Here is a 20,912-nt window from a genome sequence, read left to right as displayed (position 1 = left end):
TGTTCGTCGCTGTTACTGAGTCGTTCGTCTTCTACAGCACTAGTTCGTTTTTTTTTTCGTGAACTTATCACCAACAAGCCACACTTGTGGTCATTAGACACGCATCAGAGGCCGAGTTCTCAAACCATCTCTCACGTAACAATGGTTTGAGACCGACTCCCACCCATAACTTTGGCACTTGTGGTAGTCGGTAATTAGATCGGGCTAATCACTGAGTACCACGACAGATACTATGAGCTACCACGTAAATAATGGCAGCACACCCTAGAACCTAGTCATCAGCGCAAATTAGCTGTAACTCTCCCTAGTAGAGCGTGTTCTTTGTAAAGCGCAGTGCGTGGGGAGACCGTATCATTTGCGCCCCTCCATTTTGTGCCCGAAATAAATTTTTTCTGTTTGTAGTCTAACATTCTCGCTTAGCATCAGAAGGCGTAAGCAATCTTAATTATATTTCAGTTGCTCTTTAATTGGTTAGGCTATTTTATTTTACGAACTCATCCGACCTTTAATTCATTGCATTGCGCCCATAAGCGCTGCGCACGCTCCAAGGTAACGCATACAAATAGTGAGTTCCTTCAAAAGGAACTAATCTCATCAGGTCTAGTCCACATGCGTCGACAAAAAGAACGTTTTTGTTGCTTTTTTTCGGCGCTGTCTTAAGGTCTGAGGCCATGCAACGTAGAATGCGCTCGCAGCTTTTCTCGTTTAGTCAGCGAGCCAATCCATTACGTCTAACCGGATTACCGCGAGACAGGAGAGGCTGCAGCAGTTCAGGTGAAACAGATTTCAGGACGAACACGCAATATCAATTCATGTTAGCGGGACGAGAACCTCCTAATAAATGACAAGGGCACCAGCTAAGCTGGCAACCAGAGCCGAAGCGTTGGCACGAGATAAATGAGCGTTCTTCGAGAACAGAGAAGTTCAAAAACTGCGAGAGGCTGCACGCGAAATTCTGGGAGAAAAGAGTGGCCTTTTTGTCCTTACGAAACCCGACTCAAGCAGCGCACGTTGTAAAAAGCGCTTGTTCCTCGGGTCTCTGGTCCACACTGTCTCTAAGCCTTTCTTTTCTTTTACTCACATCGTTTTTAGATGCAAGCAGCTACCTTTGAAGTGTTTTAACCTTAGCTTTAACCCGCTCTTACAAACCCCCTCTCTCTCTCTTACATTTCAGGGCCCATTACATCTCTAGTCTGTCATCTAATGCATCCCACTTTGCTGTTGAAGTAAAAAGCTCAGCCTCTTCCCTAACGTGAACAGTTTTTCGCTTTCATATTTGCGTGTACGCGTCAAGAAAAGGCTAGAGATAAACTGTTTTCATCGAGCAAAACAGCGAGGATTCGTCGCAGAGCTTTTTCTTTACACGATCGGCCAAACACGAACAGAAAGAGACCGGCACTGGCCCTGTCTCCTTCTGTCAGTCATGTGTCATATATGCGCTAGTAAGGTGATATGAACCATCAACTAGACCATCAGACAATCTTATGCAATCTGCCTGTGCTGTAGCATATGCGACACATGCATTCACGATCCGCTAAGTGTCCTTTACTCTAAGCACTGGTCACGGCCAGACAGACAGTAAACTTATTATATCAGCAAACTTCATTAACAGGTATATGCCAGAAAGTAAAACCTACTTCGATCTCCTCGTAATACCGCCCATGTGCATTGAAATAAAATACGATAGAAAAAGTTTCTCTAAGTTCCCTGCTTACGTTGTCACACGGGCAAGCTTTCCTGAGGCAAGCTTTCCTGAAACAAGCTTTCCTGAAACAAGCTTTCTTGAGGCAAGGACAACGAAAGTCAAATGCTAGACATTTCTCTCGGATCGGTCCACCAATCGCCTGTCTATTTTTTCGCCGCATTAGACGGGATTGACCGCTTTGTACATAATTTACGAAGTTCGTGCGGTCTATGAGCTCTTCGTTTCTTTCTGCCTAGTTCCACTTCAGTCTTGATAAACAAAGGATTTGCTCATGAAAATGGGAACGGGAGGAAAACACGCAATTGCAGGTACGCTCTTAACTGCACGATTCTTTAAGCGACTTACAAATACCACCCAGAAAAAGCTAAGCGCCGTTTCAAGCCTCCTTCGACTAAGCGAATTTGGCGGATAAAGAAAAAAATGCTCTAAATGTTCATCGAAGGCTTCGCATAGCATAGGAGAGTGAAAAATACTGCAGAGACAAAGCAAGGATCCTGGCACTGCCTACTGGTAATACGCAATATCAACGAAAGCAAGCCCTCCTGCCAACCGAACTTCAACGTGTGTCTCATCTTCACAATATTCGCAGTAATAATAACGCATTAAAGGTGCACTGAAAAGGAATCTGATCTCGTCTTTTTGCCGCGGCAACTCGATCTACACGTTCCGAGCATTCTTAGAAACTTCGAATTATTGCCCTGTGCGGCCGGTTTCCCTAATTTAAATCGGATTAACGTCCGGCTCCCGTCCTTTTTTTTCTTTTGAATTCCTCGCAGACGGTAGGAAGAGTCAACCAAGGCATAGAGTGCCTTTCAGGCAGTTTTCGCTTTTATTTTGTTTCATTTAGGTTTCCGAGAATAAATAGATCCAGTCAGAGGCTACATAGCAGCAAATTAGGCCCACGGAAATAAAAATACGCGTGGACTTTTTGCTTTCGCCGATCACTACGTATCACTCCAACGACGGCAGAGCGGCAAGCCGCCACGGGACCGGTTGAAAGGCTGGTTGACTCCTCCCACCGTCGGCGGGGAATTAAAAAAAAAAGGCGGGAGGCGTGATGTTTAATTGGATTTAAATTACGAAAATCGGCCGCACAGAACAATAATTCGCAGTTTCCAAGAAACCTCGGAGCGTGTAGATCGAGTTCCAGCGGTGAAAATATGAGTTCAGATTCCTCTTCAGTGCAGCTTTAAGGACAAAGTCACGACAATCAGGACGTCATAATGGTACCTGAACTTAGTACCTGAGGAACATCACTAAAGGTACGCTGTGAACAAAAAATCGAAGTGCACCGTAAGCATATTTAGAAGCACTGAAATGCTCAAGCTGTGCTTTCAGAAGCTGTCGACAGCTGAAGTATGTGCATATTACGAACTGAAGAAGACAGTAGAACCATTAGCAGGTCATAGTTACTACAGCACATGCGGCCCGAGGACGCTTTTAGGCCGAACTTTTCAATCAGCAGACTTCGTAGTCCTCATCAAAGGGGATTTATGCGCGATATCGGAGAAGCAACTTCACCTCCCATCAGCCGACGCGTCCACGCAAGAACGCACGGATGATCACGGGAAATCTCCTGTGCCTCCAGATGACTGCCTCCTCAGAGTTTCAAGCCTGCGGTGGCAGCTCAGATCGGCGGTGTGCGGAGACATCTTCTTTAACACTCCTAGCTGCAGCCCGACGCATGTTCCTCAAGTTCCATGAAGACCCACGTGTGCTGCCCGCAGGTAGTGAGGCATGCGCAAGCGTTGGCACCAGCTTTTTCGATTGCTTCTCTTCGCAAGAGCCCTGCTTCTAACGAACACCGCCCACGACCTCAGATAGACGCCTCCTCCTATCCTTCCAAAGGACTACCCTCTTCCTTATACACCATGCAGCGAAAAACAGCGCTTACGCAGAGGTCTGAGCTGTTTTTCAAAGGACGCTAATTGCTCGGCAGCAACTTGCATGTATTCCCAAGTAATTACCGGCCTGATGAAACTGTCCACCAGGGCGACCTCATGAACCGGGCCAGATCTGGGCCTGAATGTATCGAAGAAAAAAAAGCGTGTTGTGATGAGAAGAGCTCTTCAGCCAACCGCGCCTCGAAACGATCCGCGGGAAAGGGCCGCGCTTTGGTGACCCGCTCTTCAGTTCATTGGTGCAGCCAGGTCGATGACGCTCGCTCAGGAGTAGAACCGAAGGGTTACGCTGAGCCGGTTCGCTTAGGAGAAACATTAGCCCAGCCGAGCTCACATTGCGGCAAATCAATAAGTGTACGCCACTTTACGCTTTCATCTGTTTTTTGTTTTCTTTTTTTTTAAGTTTCGTGTCCTGTAGACGACGCGTAAGTACGTCCTAATTATGCCACGCTCTTTAACCTCATGATATGAAAAAGAATCGTGACGCAGATAAAGTAACCGAAGGTTCGTTACTGACGAGAACCACCTCACAACCACTTCGATGGCTATATAAAGCATCAAAGACCGTGACTGTCACTGGGGCGCACTACAGTGCAGAGAGGTGGGGTTACCATTAACCCTACCAGTGCACTGCTAACTCTAACCCTTCCACCGCGCCATCGGTCAATGGTAAAGGACAAAAACACATAAAACACGCAGCAATGTAGCGAGCTACGCACAGTGGTTTCCTGTGCGGCGAGTGGTATCGTCCCTTTCCATGTCAGTTGGTCAGTCAAGATCAACAACACGTTAATGACGCCACGCGATGAGGCCGAGAAAACCCGACGAGCGGAGAAACTGTCATTGTACGAGTTGTACTACTCGCATGACATTCAAAGAAGCGGCCGTTTTATATCGCAATCAAGGAGTTCGTCAGTAAAGTTCCTCCAGTGGTACGTGGCTGTCTATTAAGCGAACAGGGAAGTAACTTTTAGCTTCGTCTCCAAGAAGGCCATAACTTCAAACAGAGTTGTGTCGAGAATGAAGAACCTTCTATCGTCTTTCTCTCACGCTCTCAAAAATTTTAGAAACCAAGAAGCAGCCTAGTTATTCCGCAAACTGAGAGTATTTGTTCCTGCAAAACACTGCACGACAGACACATCTCTAAATACCTGCCGTCATTATTGTACGGCGCCAGCCACCCAGTTATGCTATCAAGTCTCCCAAGTTCCTGACCTCATTTGACTCCCTACCACCCCCATTACATTTTTTTTCTTCTTACAACCATTCTTAAACTATATTAATAGACTGCTTGCTGTCAGTCCTGTACATTAGATTTCTTGCCCATGTCAATTTCTTCTTTGAAACATAAGCTAAAATATCGTCAACTCAAGATCCCTCTCTTAATCAATGCTGCCTTGTTTTGTTTTGCCGATTTGTCTCCAAGTTCAGCTCATTCACCAGTACTGCTATGCTACATCAGTTCTCTTCGTTTTTTTTTTTTTTCAGAAATGTCAGAGAAATGCGCCGTTTTATTCTTCGCCTGAGGAGTTCGCTCTCACCATCTCGATATACTATGAATTCTTAGCCTACATAGACATAATTCCAAACTACATCCTGCACATTATATTATGAACTATAGCAAATTGTCGCTCCTATGTGATATTGCAATTTATTAATATTAATTTTAGACTTAGAATTGCGCTTTGCATGTCTGCGCGCCTGATGGTCCGCTACTATTCCTCCCATGCATTGCTTGCGACGGCAACGTCGTCAAAAAAGAAGAGGCTGCTGAAATATAGCCCGTTAATTCTCAAACCTTGCTTCTTCCACTTTAACACTCTGAATGTATACTCTGCAGGCATACGGTAAATAACAACGAAGGGATTGTGTCTCTGTCCACAAAGCACCTCCTTATGAGAACCATTTCGCTCACCCTTTCTCGCACTACCGTCGCAGATATTTTTCATCAAATTTAAGTAAGCCTCCCAGCGACCTCTCTTGTACAGTGCCTGCATGCCCGCTGCTATTCGCACTGAATCAAATACTTTTTCCTAGTCCATGAAGGCCATACTTGCAGGCACATATTATTCCAAAAATCTTTCTGTTACTTGATTGATTATATAAACGCAATCTCTTACTGAGTAACCTTTCAGAAAGCCTGCCTGTCTCCAGGTTTGGTTGAGGTCTAGTTGCTAGCAGGTCGTCGGGAGCTACTCCCCCCTAAGTCCGCCCCAAAACAGGCTCACACGCCAATCCTGTCAACAACACGCCAAGCCTTGCTATTGGTCGCAATGAATTTGAGCCAAGGCTGGGCATTCGTATAAAAATGGAAATAATAAAAAAAGGTGCGGCCTGTGTAACCACGTACCCTCAAGATTTGATTGATCGATCCTTTCTTTTCCCGCCTTTGTGGTCGCTTACAGCGGCCGAGGCGCCGCGTCGCATGAAGGCCAAGAGCAAAGTCCTCGCAGCGACCAGCGCAGCTCAGCAGCGGTTGTTGCACTTCGGAAGTAGTGCCGCAGGCCTGACTCAAGCGGAGGGGGGGGGGGGGGGGGGACCAATCGATAGGGGGCATGCCCGCTGTGGATGAGTGATGCGGGCGCATGCACGACGAACAAAGTAAACAAAAAAAGGGGGGAGGCTGCGAAGGGAAAACAGCAGTAAGGCACACGTGGCCCTGATTTATGGGCAGCCCGCGGCGCGCACCCAAATCGCATCAGGCGACCGCGGAGATATCACCACGGAAAGCTAATTTTCATTTCACGTGCCCACACACTGCCTCGCAGAATCAGTGCAGCATTGTGGACGCCCGAGAGCCAGCATCAGCTAAATGGGGCACGGCTGATTTACCGCGAAGTTGGATGTTCCCGCGCGAGAACAGGTTGTGATTGGCTGGAACGGATAGGTTATCCACCAATAGTGGGATACTGCGATTGGTGCAGAAATGGAAAGTTATAAGATTTCGGTTTCATTTTCGACTAGTTCAGCCGCTCATCAGCTGACGCTAGCTTGCTCGTCCCAAGTGTTGTACGGTATCAGTGAAAGAGTGCGATGATTTTTTTTTCTTTATTATTATCGTGTGGGTGCACTTGGTTTAGAGTGAAGAGAAGCAAGCCTCTTCGGGAATCGATCCGCAAGATCTATGTCACGGCTGACGCACGTGCTTTTGCTGCTTTTGCGGGGGGTGTCGTCAACAAGTTCGCCTCGGGTGACACTGAGCGGTGCTTGCGTAAGCGGCGTGGCACCGGGGATCCGAATCGCACGTCCCAGCTCAATTCAGAACGCTCGGCGTCAGCGAAATAGCGCGGGGGGAGAGGCCTGGCTTGTTTTCTGGGAGTACAGTTTTTCGTGGGAAGAAGCCCGGTTATTTTCTCAGGTTTCGTTTTTTGTTTTGTTTATATCGCGGCGCGTGTGCGGCATGATTGAATAGCTACGCTTATTATATATGTTCTTCTCCTCCGACATCATTTCGTGAAACAGAAGCCTAACTCACGAATTGTGCCTACCATCATTTTTATTTGTTTTATTGGAGATTTCCGGACACTGGACTCCAGATTATTTGCTATTCATGATCCGCTTCCAAGATACGTGCGGCACTTTTCGATATCCTTTGTTCTTCTTAAAATAATATTAGTCAAACCACAATCGAGCTACATAGCTCCCACCCGCGCTCTGCTGTTACCGTTCGCTTTATGTTTCGAGAGTCACGCTTGATGTGACTCTCCGTGAGCCATAAACTTTAACACATCAGTAGACGTTTTCGCGTCCTCACTCATATCTTCCTCGTTCGTGCTTCCTTTAAAAAAAAAAGAGCATAGCAACCAACTGATGGCTATTTGAATTCCAGGATAAGGGATAGAGAGAAAATCTATTTAATGAAACACAAGGAATTTAGCCGGCATTGAAACAGCGTGACATGTACTGTACATGGGGGAGGTTTTCTGAGAGAAAGGCGGAAACAGAAGCGTGCAGAAAATATTAGTCAAAGAATAAAATATGTGGTGAGGAAGGTCCCAGCTGTTCCTCAAAAACTTTCTGGAAGAAAAAAACGTATATACACTCCAGTGAGCAAAGGTTCTCCTGATGTTAGCGCAGCTTCCTCAGTTTGAAAACGACTAGCAATCCCGTGTGAAGATGGTCGTTTGACTTATTTGCACCAAGTTCCGGTGCAAAACAATCAAACAGCGCAAAAAAAATAATAAAAAGAAGCACAAGTTTTCACCAAGGGTCGTCCTCTCGAGACGTATTTCCCACTTTCACCGCGAGAAAAGTTCGCCGCCCACCCGTCTCTGAGGAGCGCCAACGCCCCGGTTTTTCGGTAGCCGTCCGCTCAAACGAAAGGCCGTCGTTGTTACGATTCCTCCGCTTTGAGTGAAAACGGCACGGTAGAGAATCCATCTCTATCTTCTATAAGGTAGAATATAGGGCAGTAGAACTTGGCCATTTCTTGCGGGCAACACATGGGCTGCACCTTTCAATTCGAAAGCGCAGGGGGATAGTTTTCGCATTGTAATTCGAGCATAAGGTGCCTCTCCCACGTGTCATAACCTATAAAGCTTGTTTTCCATTTCTGTACCCGCCTACTCAAACTAACAACTACCGCAGCGCCACTCCATCTTCCTGCAATCAGCAATAAGCAGTAGACACTTTACTGAGGATGAGTGGCCACCCACTCTCCGAACGCCACCACAGAAACAACCGAGCAAAACGACGCCAAAGGAAGAGCACAACCGTGAAGGACACATCATAACGGCCGCTCGACGCACAGCTCCGCCGTTATTAAAAAAAAAATTAGAGCAAACTTTTGCTCCAGCCTGGCGCGGTTGCATTCAAGGAAATAAAGTGGCGGACGAAGATGCCATGAGGAAAGAAATGAAAAGATAGGCTTCAGAGTAATTAGCTAGTATCAATCATCGCCGAGAGAAATGACGCCGACTTTCTTCGTCGCTTCTAAAAGGATGAGAAAGGGAGTAAAATTGCACGGCGCCTGCCCGGATCGATGGGAATGTGAAGCTATACCTTTCATCCGTCATCTTGCAGACATTGCTGCCTTTCCTCTTGTTTTTTTTTTCTTGATTTTCAAAAAGCTACAGTGAAGGCTTATGTTATGGGGAAGGTGGAAAAAAGCATAAGGGGCAAAAAAAAAAGGGGGGGGGGGGGGGGGGGTGAACGTGAGTATGAATTGGAGGTGCAAAATAGAGGCAGCAGCTGATCGATGGCTGCAGCGCGATCTCAAAGGAAAATGTAAAGTCACCGACGTGCGAAAAACGCGTTGTGGGCGCAAAAACGCACATGCACCCGAACACACGAACACACACACACACACACTGCACGTAGAGCGACTCACGATAGCTGTTCTATACTTCCTTCGTGCGCACCCACAACGACGGAGGTTCCGGATGGTTTACCCGACGCCGATGACAGCGCTCTCGCGAAAGTGGGTCATCGTCGAGGTTAGGAGATGCTGACGGTATTGCACGAAAAACAGGAAAACAAAGGCAAAGAATGGGGCGCGGGTGAACGAAGCTGTCGTGATGATGATGGCTTTGTGTGGAGAAGTGAAAATAAATATAGGCGCTCAACGGTCAACGCTTATTGAACGTTTGAAATCCATGCTTTGTAAACATTAGGCACTTCGTACACAACTGTTCATCTGACGCTGAGCGTACGTACTGTGAAATACAAGATAAAGATCCAAGTAGAGTAGATATCACGTAATACAGACCACCGCTGAATATTCAGAGTGTTTGGAGTAGGTTTGAATAAAGTGTCCTTAAAACATTCCTGCCAAACCAATATGGCACGCGCATAACATCTGGAGTACTCTGCTGACACATTCGCGGGCGCACAATGCAGTGTCTTGAACGGGGAATAGGTCACCATCATCATGAGCCTGACTTTACGTCCACTATATCTCCAGTTAACCCTGTCCTGGGAGGACAGGGACGTACTACTCTGCAATCATTTGGTTTAAGCAGAAAGACTTTTAGTTCATGATAGAGTACAGTCAAGGCAGCAGCTCTATATGTGCTGATGGAGAACTATAGGTTAGCAAATTTACCTGTATGATTTTGTGTCTGTTTATCCGATCCGTGTTTCATATAACTGAACAGGTCCATTCCACATACAAGCACTAGAATAGATCCACTTTAGACATCCCGATAAGACCACGATTGATCTCTAAACATTGAGAATATACCCAAAAGTAGGAGATTTGAATATCTATACTAACACCCAAAGTGAACGCATAAGTAGCAGATATTCTTTTATAAGGCTGTACTATTTCCTGCTTGTACCCAAATATTAACGTTTTAGAAAGAGAGACACTTTTAATAACGGTCAAATAAAGGCCATCGAAATATTAGCACTATACCGGCTGTTTCAGAGAGCACTTTCAAAATTCCCTAAAATTATGGTGGTTGAAATAGTATGAATATCTTCAGGAACAAAGTGTCAGCCGCAACGGACGTCGTTTATGTTGAAAATCACGTGATTAGGTAGTTAATTAACAAGTACTGCTCACTAGTTCTTAAAATATCACAATCTGAAAGTTTGTATCATCGTTGAGCTCGCATCCACAGACAAGACGATGTCATATTCATTTCTGAAACGAAAGAAAAAAGTATTTGTCTAAACCCCTACAGCGTGACGAACTGGGGTGGTTTTTTCTGCGCAAAACCCAAATTGAGCACATGAGCCGCATAGCAAAACCTGTGCGAGCCCAACGTGCTATAGTGGCCTGTTGAAATGCCTACGGTGCCCAGTTAAAACTGCCTACGCTAGAGTACCACGGCATGCCCTCTATTTCGTTTCGTCACTAGGTGCAAAAAAAAGTTACTAATCTCCAATTACGCGACCGTCATTTCCCAGAGAGACTAGACGTGCTTCAAAGGTAATAGGATTTGAATGTTATTGCCGATGAAACGTCTCATAAACATCGCACTGCGATGTAGTTAGTCGGATAAATCAGTATAACTACTGGATCTTACTAGTTACAGGCAGTGTGGAACCAACACATTTGGAGGTAGGTAGGCGCATGTGAGCGCTGGCAACATCGACCGTGTACGATTCTCCTAAAGCATTTGATCATGCATCTCATTTCAGGCGTACAAATAAGTTTCATGTCACTTACTTTAACTAATTTGAATAACTAGATATTTCCTCGATCGCATCCCGAATTATTCACGATGCTCGTTGTATGCCGTTGACAAACATGCTTACGAATAAGACCTTTGCTGATAGTTTAGTCGGAAAGATAACAAAGTCAACAATAAAAAAAATTGACAACATCACCACCAACAGTACAACTAAATAAAGGTAATTTAGTGCCTAGTTTAAGTTACTTGAGACAGCCATTATCTCAAGAAGGTCTGTATTTTCTCGAGGAAAGAGCACAGAACATTCTAAAAGTGGCAGAAATTTACGCAAACGAATTCTGCACTTGTATTCCAGTAGTCACGGTGACCAAAAATCAACGAATGTCCCTGCCCTTGAATAAGGTCGAATAAAAAGTCGCAAACTCTGAATAATAGCCGCGACTCAGTGAACGAAGTGCTGTGCAGTCGAGAGAGACCATTATTTGTGCCAAGTCATTTACATCACCGTAACAAATTATTGGTAGTCATCAACGTCTGCTTTTTCCGTGCTTCCCAGAGATGTCTCGGCGAAGAAGATTAAGCCTACAGCGTAAACTGTGGGCCTCAGGCACACAAACAATAAACGATAACAGCTCCTGGCCTACCCTCCAGAACAGAGGACGCAAAGATAACACGGCGAGAGGCGTAAATACGTCCCGCGGTGGAGTGTTCGCGTGTTGTGAGAATAAACAATGCAACGCGGATAGAATGACAGACAGCTTTGACTGCAATGCTCCTAGTAATCAGCGGCGCTCTGTTTGCTTTTTTTTTATGCGTCACTGGTGGATAATAACCAACGGTTGTGCTGGAGACAGAATGACAGCCCGTGTCTGCAAAGTAGTGGGCACTACCCTTAGGCTGTATTCGGAACCATGCATGGATCACTGCTGTGCAAACACAGCACTGCGGTTGTGCCCAGGCCTTTCGTCTTGTGCTTGATTTTCGTACGCTAATTTTTGTCCGCGATGCCTTACCCATCCGCCAAAGCTTCTATACCATAGCACTGTGCTGAACTTATAGAGGTTGCTAAGATAAACTAGATTATTCCTAGTCGTAATGACCCTATCGCAAGCCTCTGAACAAAAGGGAACATCCTTTTCATTAGTCTCTGGCATCTTGATTCGCAGTTCCTACTGACGTCATTTGATGACGTCTCTTGTACGTCTTCCTTCTTCTCAACCCACACCACCTCACAGATCTTCACCCAGGCATTATTTCCTGCGCTGAACTTCATCCTCCACATCATTGTCATCTTATTTCAACAGATGCAGAAATGCATGCGAGTAATTGTTGGGCCAACAGCCTAAGCTGGTTCAGGCCCATTTTCACCGATCTAATCGGAAGCGAAAGCAAAGTACGTGTGAAATATATCACATAAAACGGCGAGCTCTCCCGAATAACCGCAGGAACCAGAAAACAACGAATAAGAATATTAAGAAGCCTAGGAAATACAAAACTGCACAAGAGGGAAATTTTTAAAATAGTATATAAAAAACACGTACACGCATATAAAAAATCCGTAATTTACACAGTTCTAAAATAGGCAAGAGCAATGCATATCAAAATAAGGACAGAAAAATGTTCAAAGGCACCAGAAGAATAACACCGACCATCTATTTATATGCATTGTTATCATAAAACGACATTGTCGGAATAGAATCTCCTTGTGGAAAATACAAAGCTCTTGGCCATTTTTATTTTAAGGGGTATTATATTGCAAATTTTACTTCCAGGGTACCATATTAGGCGTTGAACATAGAAGTGGCGAGTAACTGGCAGATTAAATTTTGTGTTGCTAGCATTTCTTGCGCTCACTCCGGCTAGAAGCGGAGTCACTCAAACTATAATCCATAAATTATTATGCGCCTGTGCATTATCCTGTCAAAAAGGGTAGGAATGCAAATAATGGATATCTCGAGAAAGGCACAACCCACATCGAGAGGGACGCGGAAGTGGACGCTTAACCAGTACTTTGCGAACTGTGATCGAGTGCGCGATGTAATATGCAATCGATGTTTTATTCATACCCGGGCAGACGAAAGGCCTAGGTCCACTCTCTAGGGACTGCACTGGCACGAGATTGTTGGGACCTCAAGTGAAATCTGGCACGGAAGAGGGAAACGGGAACAATTTCGTCCGGAGAGTGGGGGCCGCTTAACTCTTTCCTGGATAAGGCAAGCATTTTTTTACTATTTACATCCGCTCCCTCCTCGTGTGTACAAGTGTTCCTTGCAGTCTTACCTTCGCCGGAACATAGAAGCTCAAGAGGTGTGGTCAGTCCGGGGAACTAATCTGTCCTCCAACTAGCGGCTAGTCCATGGCTAATTTCGTTTTAGTATAGCTATTCTCTAACGGAGTAATGGTTGATCCCCTATAGGTACTGGTAATTATGGCCCCGCAGTCATTTCAACCACAGGAATAACCCCTTTTATGCTAACAGACCTTCCTGGTCAACGGTGTTTTCTACCTTCACATGAACCTTACCTGCACGTATCAGTGCAGACGACTGCAGTGGTGCCACTATAGGGTATAGGGGATAAAATCTACATAATTAAAATAATTATCTGCAGTCGCATTTCAGCCTGCGCTCAAGAATACCTTGGTCCTGGTCTATATCTGAAACAAACACTTAATTTCATTGTATTTAATATTCTTAACAGGTACGATTCTAGCCGACTTAGCGTCGGTAACCTCCAGAGACATGATTTGAAATTAAATTATACTTTGTAAACAAATTTTTATAACCTCTACCTACTATGGTGTGTATGCACATCCTTTTGCTGTTTCCGCTATCATCGCCCCACCAGTGTGCGACACTTAAAATGTATCTTGCATGATCCTAACACATTTTCTAAGCAGTTTGTTCATAATTTCTCGCGTTTACTGTACTCTGTATGCGAGGATCTTTTCTGCTTTTTCTTGCTCACAACTGGCCACCAGTATACTCATGTACGACCTGCCCCCGCTGCATGTATGTTTTTTTATAAGTGGCTCTTATAAAGGCCACAGGCATTTTCAAGCTATTTTATTTAGCTTTTAGCTTGTGGCCTATTCTGAACATGTACGCACGTTTCGAAATAAAGTGGTCTGGTCTTAATCTCGGTAGCACATGAGCTCGACGCGCAGCTAAGGCTGCGCAGAACACCAGCGGGTGTGCGCGCACATTTTGTCGCCTCTCTCGGGGTCGCTCCGTGACCTTGCGGGACGCGGTGCGAGGGGCTGCACACGGTACGCCACAGGGCCAACGAAATCTGTGACGGGGAAAAAATGAAGAAGAAAAAAAAGAACAGAAGCAGCGAATTTGGCGCGGTACAGGAGGGCCGATCGATGCACGGAGCCAAGCACGTTTGACAAGGAAGTCACGTAGCTGCCAGCTTTGCAGAAGCAATCCAACACGCACTCACGCACGCACAGGCGCCAGCACAATCAGCAGCGTGCTGCGAATGCAGCAGCGTCACAGCATAGGCGGCGTTCCAGCAAGCGGGGAACTGCATAGGGTGTGCTTGCTTCGGATATTCCGTTGCTGTGTTCTTTCTTCCTTTCTGTCTATTTCTTGTCACTGTGTCTGAGATTTTCTTATAGATCTGTCTGCCTTCTATTCCACCTTTCCTTCTTTTATTGTCTACCGCGGTAAAGAACCCCAGGTGGTCGAACCCCCGGCGATCTAAATTAATCTGAAGCCCTTCATTCCAGCGTCTCTCTCAGAATATGTGCAGCTTTGGGGCGTTAAATCATACCATACCATACCATACCATACCATACCATACCATACCATACCATACCATACCATACCATACCATACCATACCATACCATACCATACCATACCATACCATACCATACCATAACACACCTTTAAACACAAAAACTACCCCGCCGCGGTGGCTCAGTGGTTACGGCGCTCGGCTGCTGACCCGAAAGACGCGGATTCGATCCCGGCCGCGGCGGCCGAATTTCGATGGAGGCGAAGTTCTAGAGGCCCGTGTGTTGTGCGATGTCAGCGCACGTTAAAGAACCCAGGTGGTCGACGATATTTCCGGAGCCCTTCACTACTGCGTCCCTCATATACTGAGTTGCTTTGGGACGTTAAACCCCAATAACCTAACCAAACCTAAACACAAAAACTGCGCAAAAGGCGGGACACAAAAATGAAGCACACGGGACGCTTTTGTTTCCTTTTTTTTAACCCTTTCACTCCTGGTGGCGTCAAGTTTACACAATGTTCCACTCGTGCTTCAGCAGACACACGAAAATATTACACATTTTTACTGGGATAGTGATTTAGTGGTTTATTGGGCTTTAACGTACCAAAGCGACTGAGGCTATGAGAGACGCCGTAGTGAAGGGCTCCGGAAATTTCCACCACCTGGGGTTCTTTAGCGTGCACTGACATCGCGCAGCACACGTGCCTCTAGAATTTCGCCTCCATCGAAATTCAGCCGCCGCGGCCGGTGTCGAACCCGCGTCTTTCGGGTCAGCAGCCGAGCGCCGTAACCACTGAGCCACCGCAGCGGGGCGAGATTCCTCGAGATCCTTGTTGCTATCGTCATCACCCGTCTAGAATTTCCCAGTGATGTGCGCTCTAAGGAAGAAGCAGAAGCAGTGCGGTGGGCATGACTGGAAAAGCCAAGGTATAACAAATTCGTAGATTTATATCTCACTGTCGACAATAAGACGAAATCTTACATCAGCTTTTTTGAAGAAATGGTAAATGAAAATTTCTGCTGTGGTAGAAGGTGAATTTTGGGATCGAAGCACGCAGTGACAATAGGGATGTTGGCGAACAGCAACCAGAGCAAAAGGAATAGCGGGAATAAACTGACCCCTGACCTTAAGCTTTTATTTATTATTTTACCGCTCTCTCCCTCGTGTGAGCATCATCAGCGAGCTGCAAAAAGTGACCGGGACATGGCCACTGAAACTTGCGCACCGCCGTTTATGCAGCATGTGTGGCGCGACCTCGGAGCTGGGAACAATGCAGTGTGTTTAGCTGATTTTTCTTGATATCGCGTATGCGTTGCACTCATAAACAGGTTCTGCTTTCTCCTCGGCCGCGGGATATCCGCGCCGCCTAGGGCTACGGATAAGATCGAATTTCTTGTCGCCTGTACAGAGCAGCTTTTGGTCAAGGTTTTGACACTACAGATTACCTTCCATTTTTTGAACTTGTCTACTCTGAACATTTGGTTTGAAAACAGGCGCGTTTCAGATGCATTGTACCTCGTCCCTGCTGAGCACTTCGATGTTCTGGGTTCTACGCTAAGCATTTCTGAAGCACTCTCTGAAGCTCGATAGAAGAGGGCGATGCAGATATGGGGAAAGCCTTCATTTTGTACACAGTCGCCTCCAGAAAGGCTTTTCAGGTTTTGAATATGTTAGTTGTTTACGTTACGTATTATCAGCTGGAGAACTCGCCTGTCTGCGTCAAGAGCGGGGAGTATTTATACCACACGCAAGGTGAGCAGAAGAGAGCGGCACCTTTTGTGGCATGTGCAAGACAAAGTAAAAAAAAAAAAACGCTGCTTTCCCGTTCTCCACACTGCAAAATAAGTGCATTTTCGTTCGCTTCTCTGTTGCGAATTGTGGCAGTCAAATCGCTCCCTTTCTCATTTTACACCCACTGACCCCTATTTTGAAGTCATGCCTTTTAATCCATCAATACTTGCACCACGAGATTTAAATTTTTACTGCTTAGTTATGGGGCTTTAGACATTGTAAAAACAAGGAGCAAAAAAAAAATGCTACCAGAATAAAAATCCAGGACCGAAATAGCCAAAAAATGTCGTTCCAACTAGTCCCCCACCACACTCTTCTGGATACCATACTGCGCCATACCATACAGTGCCATAAACTGCCTTACCATACCGTACCATTTCTTTCCTCCCATGATTCGTTCTTCCATTTTCGTTCCTTAGTTCTTCCTTCCTTTTTTTTTTCAGTTTGTTTTCTCTACTTTCACTCTTCCTACACTTCTTTCTTTCTCGATTCATTCTTTAATCCTTCTTTTCTTTTCCACATTTAAAAACGCGGCCATCCAGGCTGATCAAGCTCCCTTCTTTTCAGTCTCCTCCTCCCCTGTATGCGTTCCTCCAAGGCCTTACAAGCCGTGCATCCCAAACCGTGCTGAACTAACATTCAGCGACACAAGCGCAAGGCACGAGGCATTAGTATACGGACAGTTTATCCACGCAACAGCACGTCGTCCGCGGCTCAGCTTCGAGCCACACAAAGGAGCGATGAAGAAATCGCACTCACAAGGACTGCGCGCGTGAGCTCTGGCTCCCGCCGACGGCGACTTACGCAAGGCACTCGCAGTTTGCCTCGCGGCCTAATAGCTGCGGTTTACTGCCCCTGCGCCTGATTCCGAGCAAGTCCCCGGGGCAAAGCCTCATATAATAGGGGCATAAATGCTCTGCAGGCTTCATAAACCGCACAGCACGTAGACGATCGCTACTCCAGTAAATCAGCTAGTTATTCCGTCCTCAGAGAAGTATTCGTCTCGGTAATAGGCTCATGCAAGTGTCATTCAGTCTGGCGAATTTTTCACTCTTCAGATATGACAGAATATCAATCGACTTTTCGTCACTGACAAGAGCTGAATCAAAAATAAAAAGTTAAGACAGAAAGCGGTTAATAAGGTATAAGACAGCTGCTTTACAGTAATTAGTCTGAACTACACCAGTAACCTTAAGCGTAGAACACTCTTTTAAACCACCCTTTTCCAGACGTTGACTGCGGCAAAGGCCAATGGCCCAAAGAGAGTATCGGTGTCGAATAACAGCGCAAGCTATCGGGTCGTGGCCGGTGAATATAGGCGCACGACCGTGCTTTCCCAGTACTAATTCTGTATGAAACGTTATGAGCTCTGCGGCACAGCTTTTATTAGGAATTATTTGCCTCTGTCTGCGGATAAGTGTCCTGTAATGGGTTAGAGTCTTTATTGGGAGTCGTGTTATTGTACCATCTGTGTTCTGTTGCCTGCACCACGAGATAGATAACCTGACAACCCAACCCGGGCCTGTGGCTCGATTTTTGCTGGAAGGTACTTTCAGAAAAGTCTTAAGTTGCCGCTAACGACTGGCTTTAGATTGAATACTTCGCCGCTATAAACAGACCGCATCAGATAACGCTATACATTATACGTGTAAATGTACGTGTAAATGCTTCATGCACTATGTAGCTCACTAACTGTTTAATTTTCATTTGATAGGAACCAAGAAGGTCCCTCGATGTTGGACACAAAAAAAAAATTATTAGCTATAATAAGTGCGCCGTAGTCCAGCTAAGCTCTGGATTAATTTCGTCCTCCCTGAGCATGCTCCCCGCCATGCACTAAAAGCCGTTTTAAATATCGCTTCCACAGATATACGGGCTCGTAGCCTGGTATCGAACCCACCAATTTGTGCTTAAAAAGCAAGACCATAGCCGCTGAACCACGACAATATTTTAGAACAAGACAGGCAGGTAATATGATAAAATGATGCATCGCACAATTCCAATAGAAAAATCGAGTATGCTTGCGACGAAATTAGGAGTGCTGGAGCGCCTGTGAGGCCATGCCTATGCATGGCCTCACAGGCTGATATTTTTGGCTGAAATTAGGAGCGTTAAGCGCCTGTCCGGAGCCCTCTACGCAAAAGCAAGTTGTTACACATCTACGAACTCGAGGCGTGGGCATAAAAAGCAGTTGACGCTGAGCTCCACAAGCATCCAAGGTTAAATTTTTATCCTGCGGCAAGTTGCTCAGCGTGCTGGAGCTGTTAACAAATATTTCATGTACACCATGGGCAACGTTCGCAGCGTTCGTGGCAGACCTCTTCACCGTAACAAATCGCCTGATGACAGGGCAACAGTGAGAGACAAGATGAAAGGAAGGCGACGTCATTCTCTATAGCATATAGTATGAGAAGCGATAATTCTATTCCGGAATAGAAATTTCCACAGCCATTTGTGACCAGATCCACCGAACTGGTACGGACGTCGAGGTGTATAAGCAACGAAATAACAAAGCACAACAAATACTTTACGCCAACAAGCACACCTAGAAAAATCGACTAATGCAAGAACCGAGAGGAAGATATCCAGATAAAAAAAAAAAAAAGATGTCAACCGTTATTACGCAATGCTTCTTAAAGCTGAACCCCAAGCGATGTCACGAATATCGATAGCGTTGCTGACGACGGTAAAAGCATACAGTGCTCTAATCCTTGAGCACAAAAGACAATGTTCGCCGGAGTTCGTTTCGCGCCTCGCCCTACCATCAATTCTATTCACAACACGTGTTGGTGGCAAGGAACTCGGTCGCTGGTTCTACACGGAAGTTGCGCCAAGGATCATCATGGGAGGCAATAAAGTGTTCTGCGTTTCCTAACAGTCCGGCTATACAAGCAGAAGCCAGGAGGTCAGGTGAGAAAACAAATAAACAAAAAAACGCACTCCACATTCAGCGTCAGTGGCACGGTTGCGGTAATCTATGCAGTCCACCATGCAATGACTCACTGGGATCTTTCACTGACCATACAGTGTATATTACCGGAACGTGGAGGCAATCGCTTGTGACGGCACTTCAGCACCAAGCCATCGGGCGAGGCACTTTCAGCTGTGCTTGAGAAGGTAAGAAACATAAAAAAGGTGGCCAAAAACACGTATCCATGCTACGAGTTGGAAAAAATGCGTGCACCTTTTGGCAGATATGTTCTTCTTGACGGCTCACTCTAACTAGTATGCATCACACAGCGCCAAGCATGCGTCAAACTCTGGCACACTTGGCAGACACGCTCTTCACTCCTGAAATAGCCGAACCGCTTCCACTACTTGGCTAATCAGTAACTTCGACGGCCGCAGTTAGTGGCAGATATGACATGCATCGATAGACCACCACAGGTTTCTGCAAAAGCAAGGAAACACTAAGGTTCCCCCACCTTGTCTTTATCTCAGTGCTCGGACTTGGATGCATTTGTTTCCCTCCTCCTGAATAGTTTCGATCCCAGTTTCAGTGGCCGCATTTCGATGGAGGCACAACACGAGAACAACCGTGTACTGTGTGATGACTGCGCATGTTAAAGAACCCCAAATGATCTAAATTAATCCGGAGCCTTCCACTACGGCGTCCATCATAGCTTGTTTGTCGCTTCGGGACGTTAAACCCCACAACTTGAAATCTCCGCAAACAACATGTTGGACGAGTCGACCAATAAAGTATGCATCGAGGCGACAAGCGTAGTTCAGGCTGAATAGTCAGCGCCGCTCTTAATTGTATTTAGCCGCCGCGGTGGCTCAGTGGCTATGGTGCTCGGCTGCTGGCCCAAAAGACGCGGGTTCGATCCCGGCCGCGGCGGCTGGAATTTCTTTGGAGGAGAAATTCTAGAGGCCCGTGTGCTGTGCGATGTCAGTGCACGTTAAAGAACCCCAGGTGGTCGAAATTTCCGGAGCCCTTCACTACGGCGTCTCTCATAGCCTTAGCCGCTTTGGGACGTTAAACCCCACAAAAACAAAAACAATCTTAATTGTATTTCTACGCAAGTATTTCAGGAAAGAAACGAACCATGACTGCGTGGTTTCTCGGGCAGAATCTGATCTCGGTCCATCGCCGGCGGTTGGCTTGATATCCGGTTGGCTCTAAACAGTCAGGCCAAGGAAGCAGTACAAAAGAGGTACAAGTCCTGCAGGCGCCAACCGGCGTCTACGTTCCGTCTTTGCGCGATGGCAAATGACAGCAGTCTTTCGAAAGTGAGCTGGGCGATCAGCCATGCGGAACGTTGGCTCTCGGCGCGTCGTCTCTGCTGCATTTGTCACCTGTCATCTTTCTTCGGCTAACCCTATACGTCTGGGCAAGTGCTTCGCTCATATTCGTCGAGCGACTTGTTCTTTCTGCCAGTGTAAGTACACTGCGTCTCCACTGCGGTTCAAGAGCTGAAACGTTCCGACAAACGGGAAATATAATTGGCTTCCGTCCTGCACGCGCGGCTTTCCAACAACGAATGGTGATTGTACAGGTTCTTCATTTAAAGACGAATAGCTGCACAAGGAACAGTCTTTGTGACAAAGAGCGTCGCTGTTAATGACATTAGTGCGTCATAACATATCACCACAAATTCCGACACATTCTGGTAGGAACACGAGGATGCGGGTTCGATCCCAGCGGTGCCAGCTACATTTCTATGGAAGCAGAATGTAAAAATGAAAAACT

The 20,912-nt window shown here is 46.1% G+C and overlaps 1 protein-coding gene across 1 annotated transcript in view; it reads right to left on the bottom strand.

Moving 5' to 3' along the window:
* Positions 1-20,362, bottom strand: part of LOC149340134 (methanethiol oxidase-like) — an 84,483-nt gene extending 64,121 nt beyond the window's left edge. Inside the window, exon 1 of the mRNA XM_089548889.1 lies at positions 20,268-20,362. Within this exon, the coding sequence (XP_089405015.1) occupies positions 20,268-20,310 (43 nt within the window). The 5' untranslated portion in view covers positions 20,311-20,362. The remainder of the gene's footprint in view (positions 1-20,267) is intronic.
* Positions 20,363-20,912: the final 550 nt, after the last annotated feature.

The sequence above is a fragment of the Amblyomma mixtum genome, chromosome 6 (genome assembly GCF_055824585.1).
Source record: "Amblyomma mixtum isolate Tamu chromosome 6, ASM5582458v1, whole genome shotgun sequence".
In the NCBI taxonomy this organism is placed as follows: domain Eukaryota; kingdom Metazoa; phylum Arthropoda; class Arachnida; order Ixodida; family Ixodidae; genus Amblyomma; species Amblyomma mixtum.
Note: the sequence above shows the minus strand (reverse complement) of the source record. Positions and strands in the feature narration are given on the sequence as shown.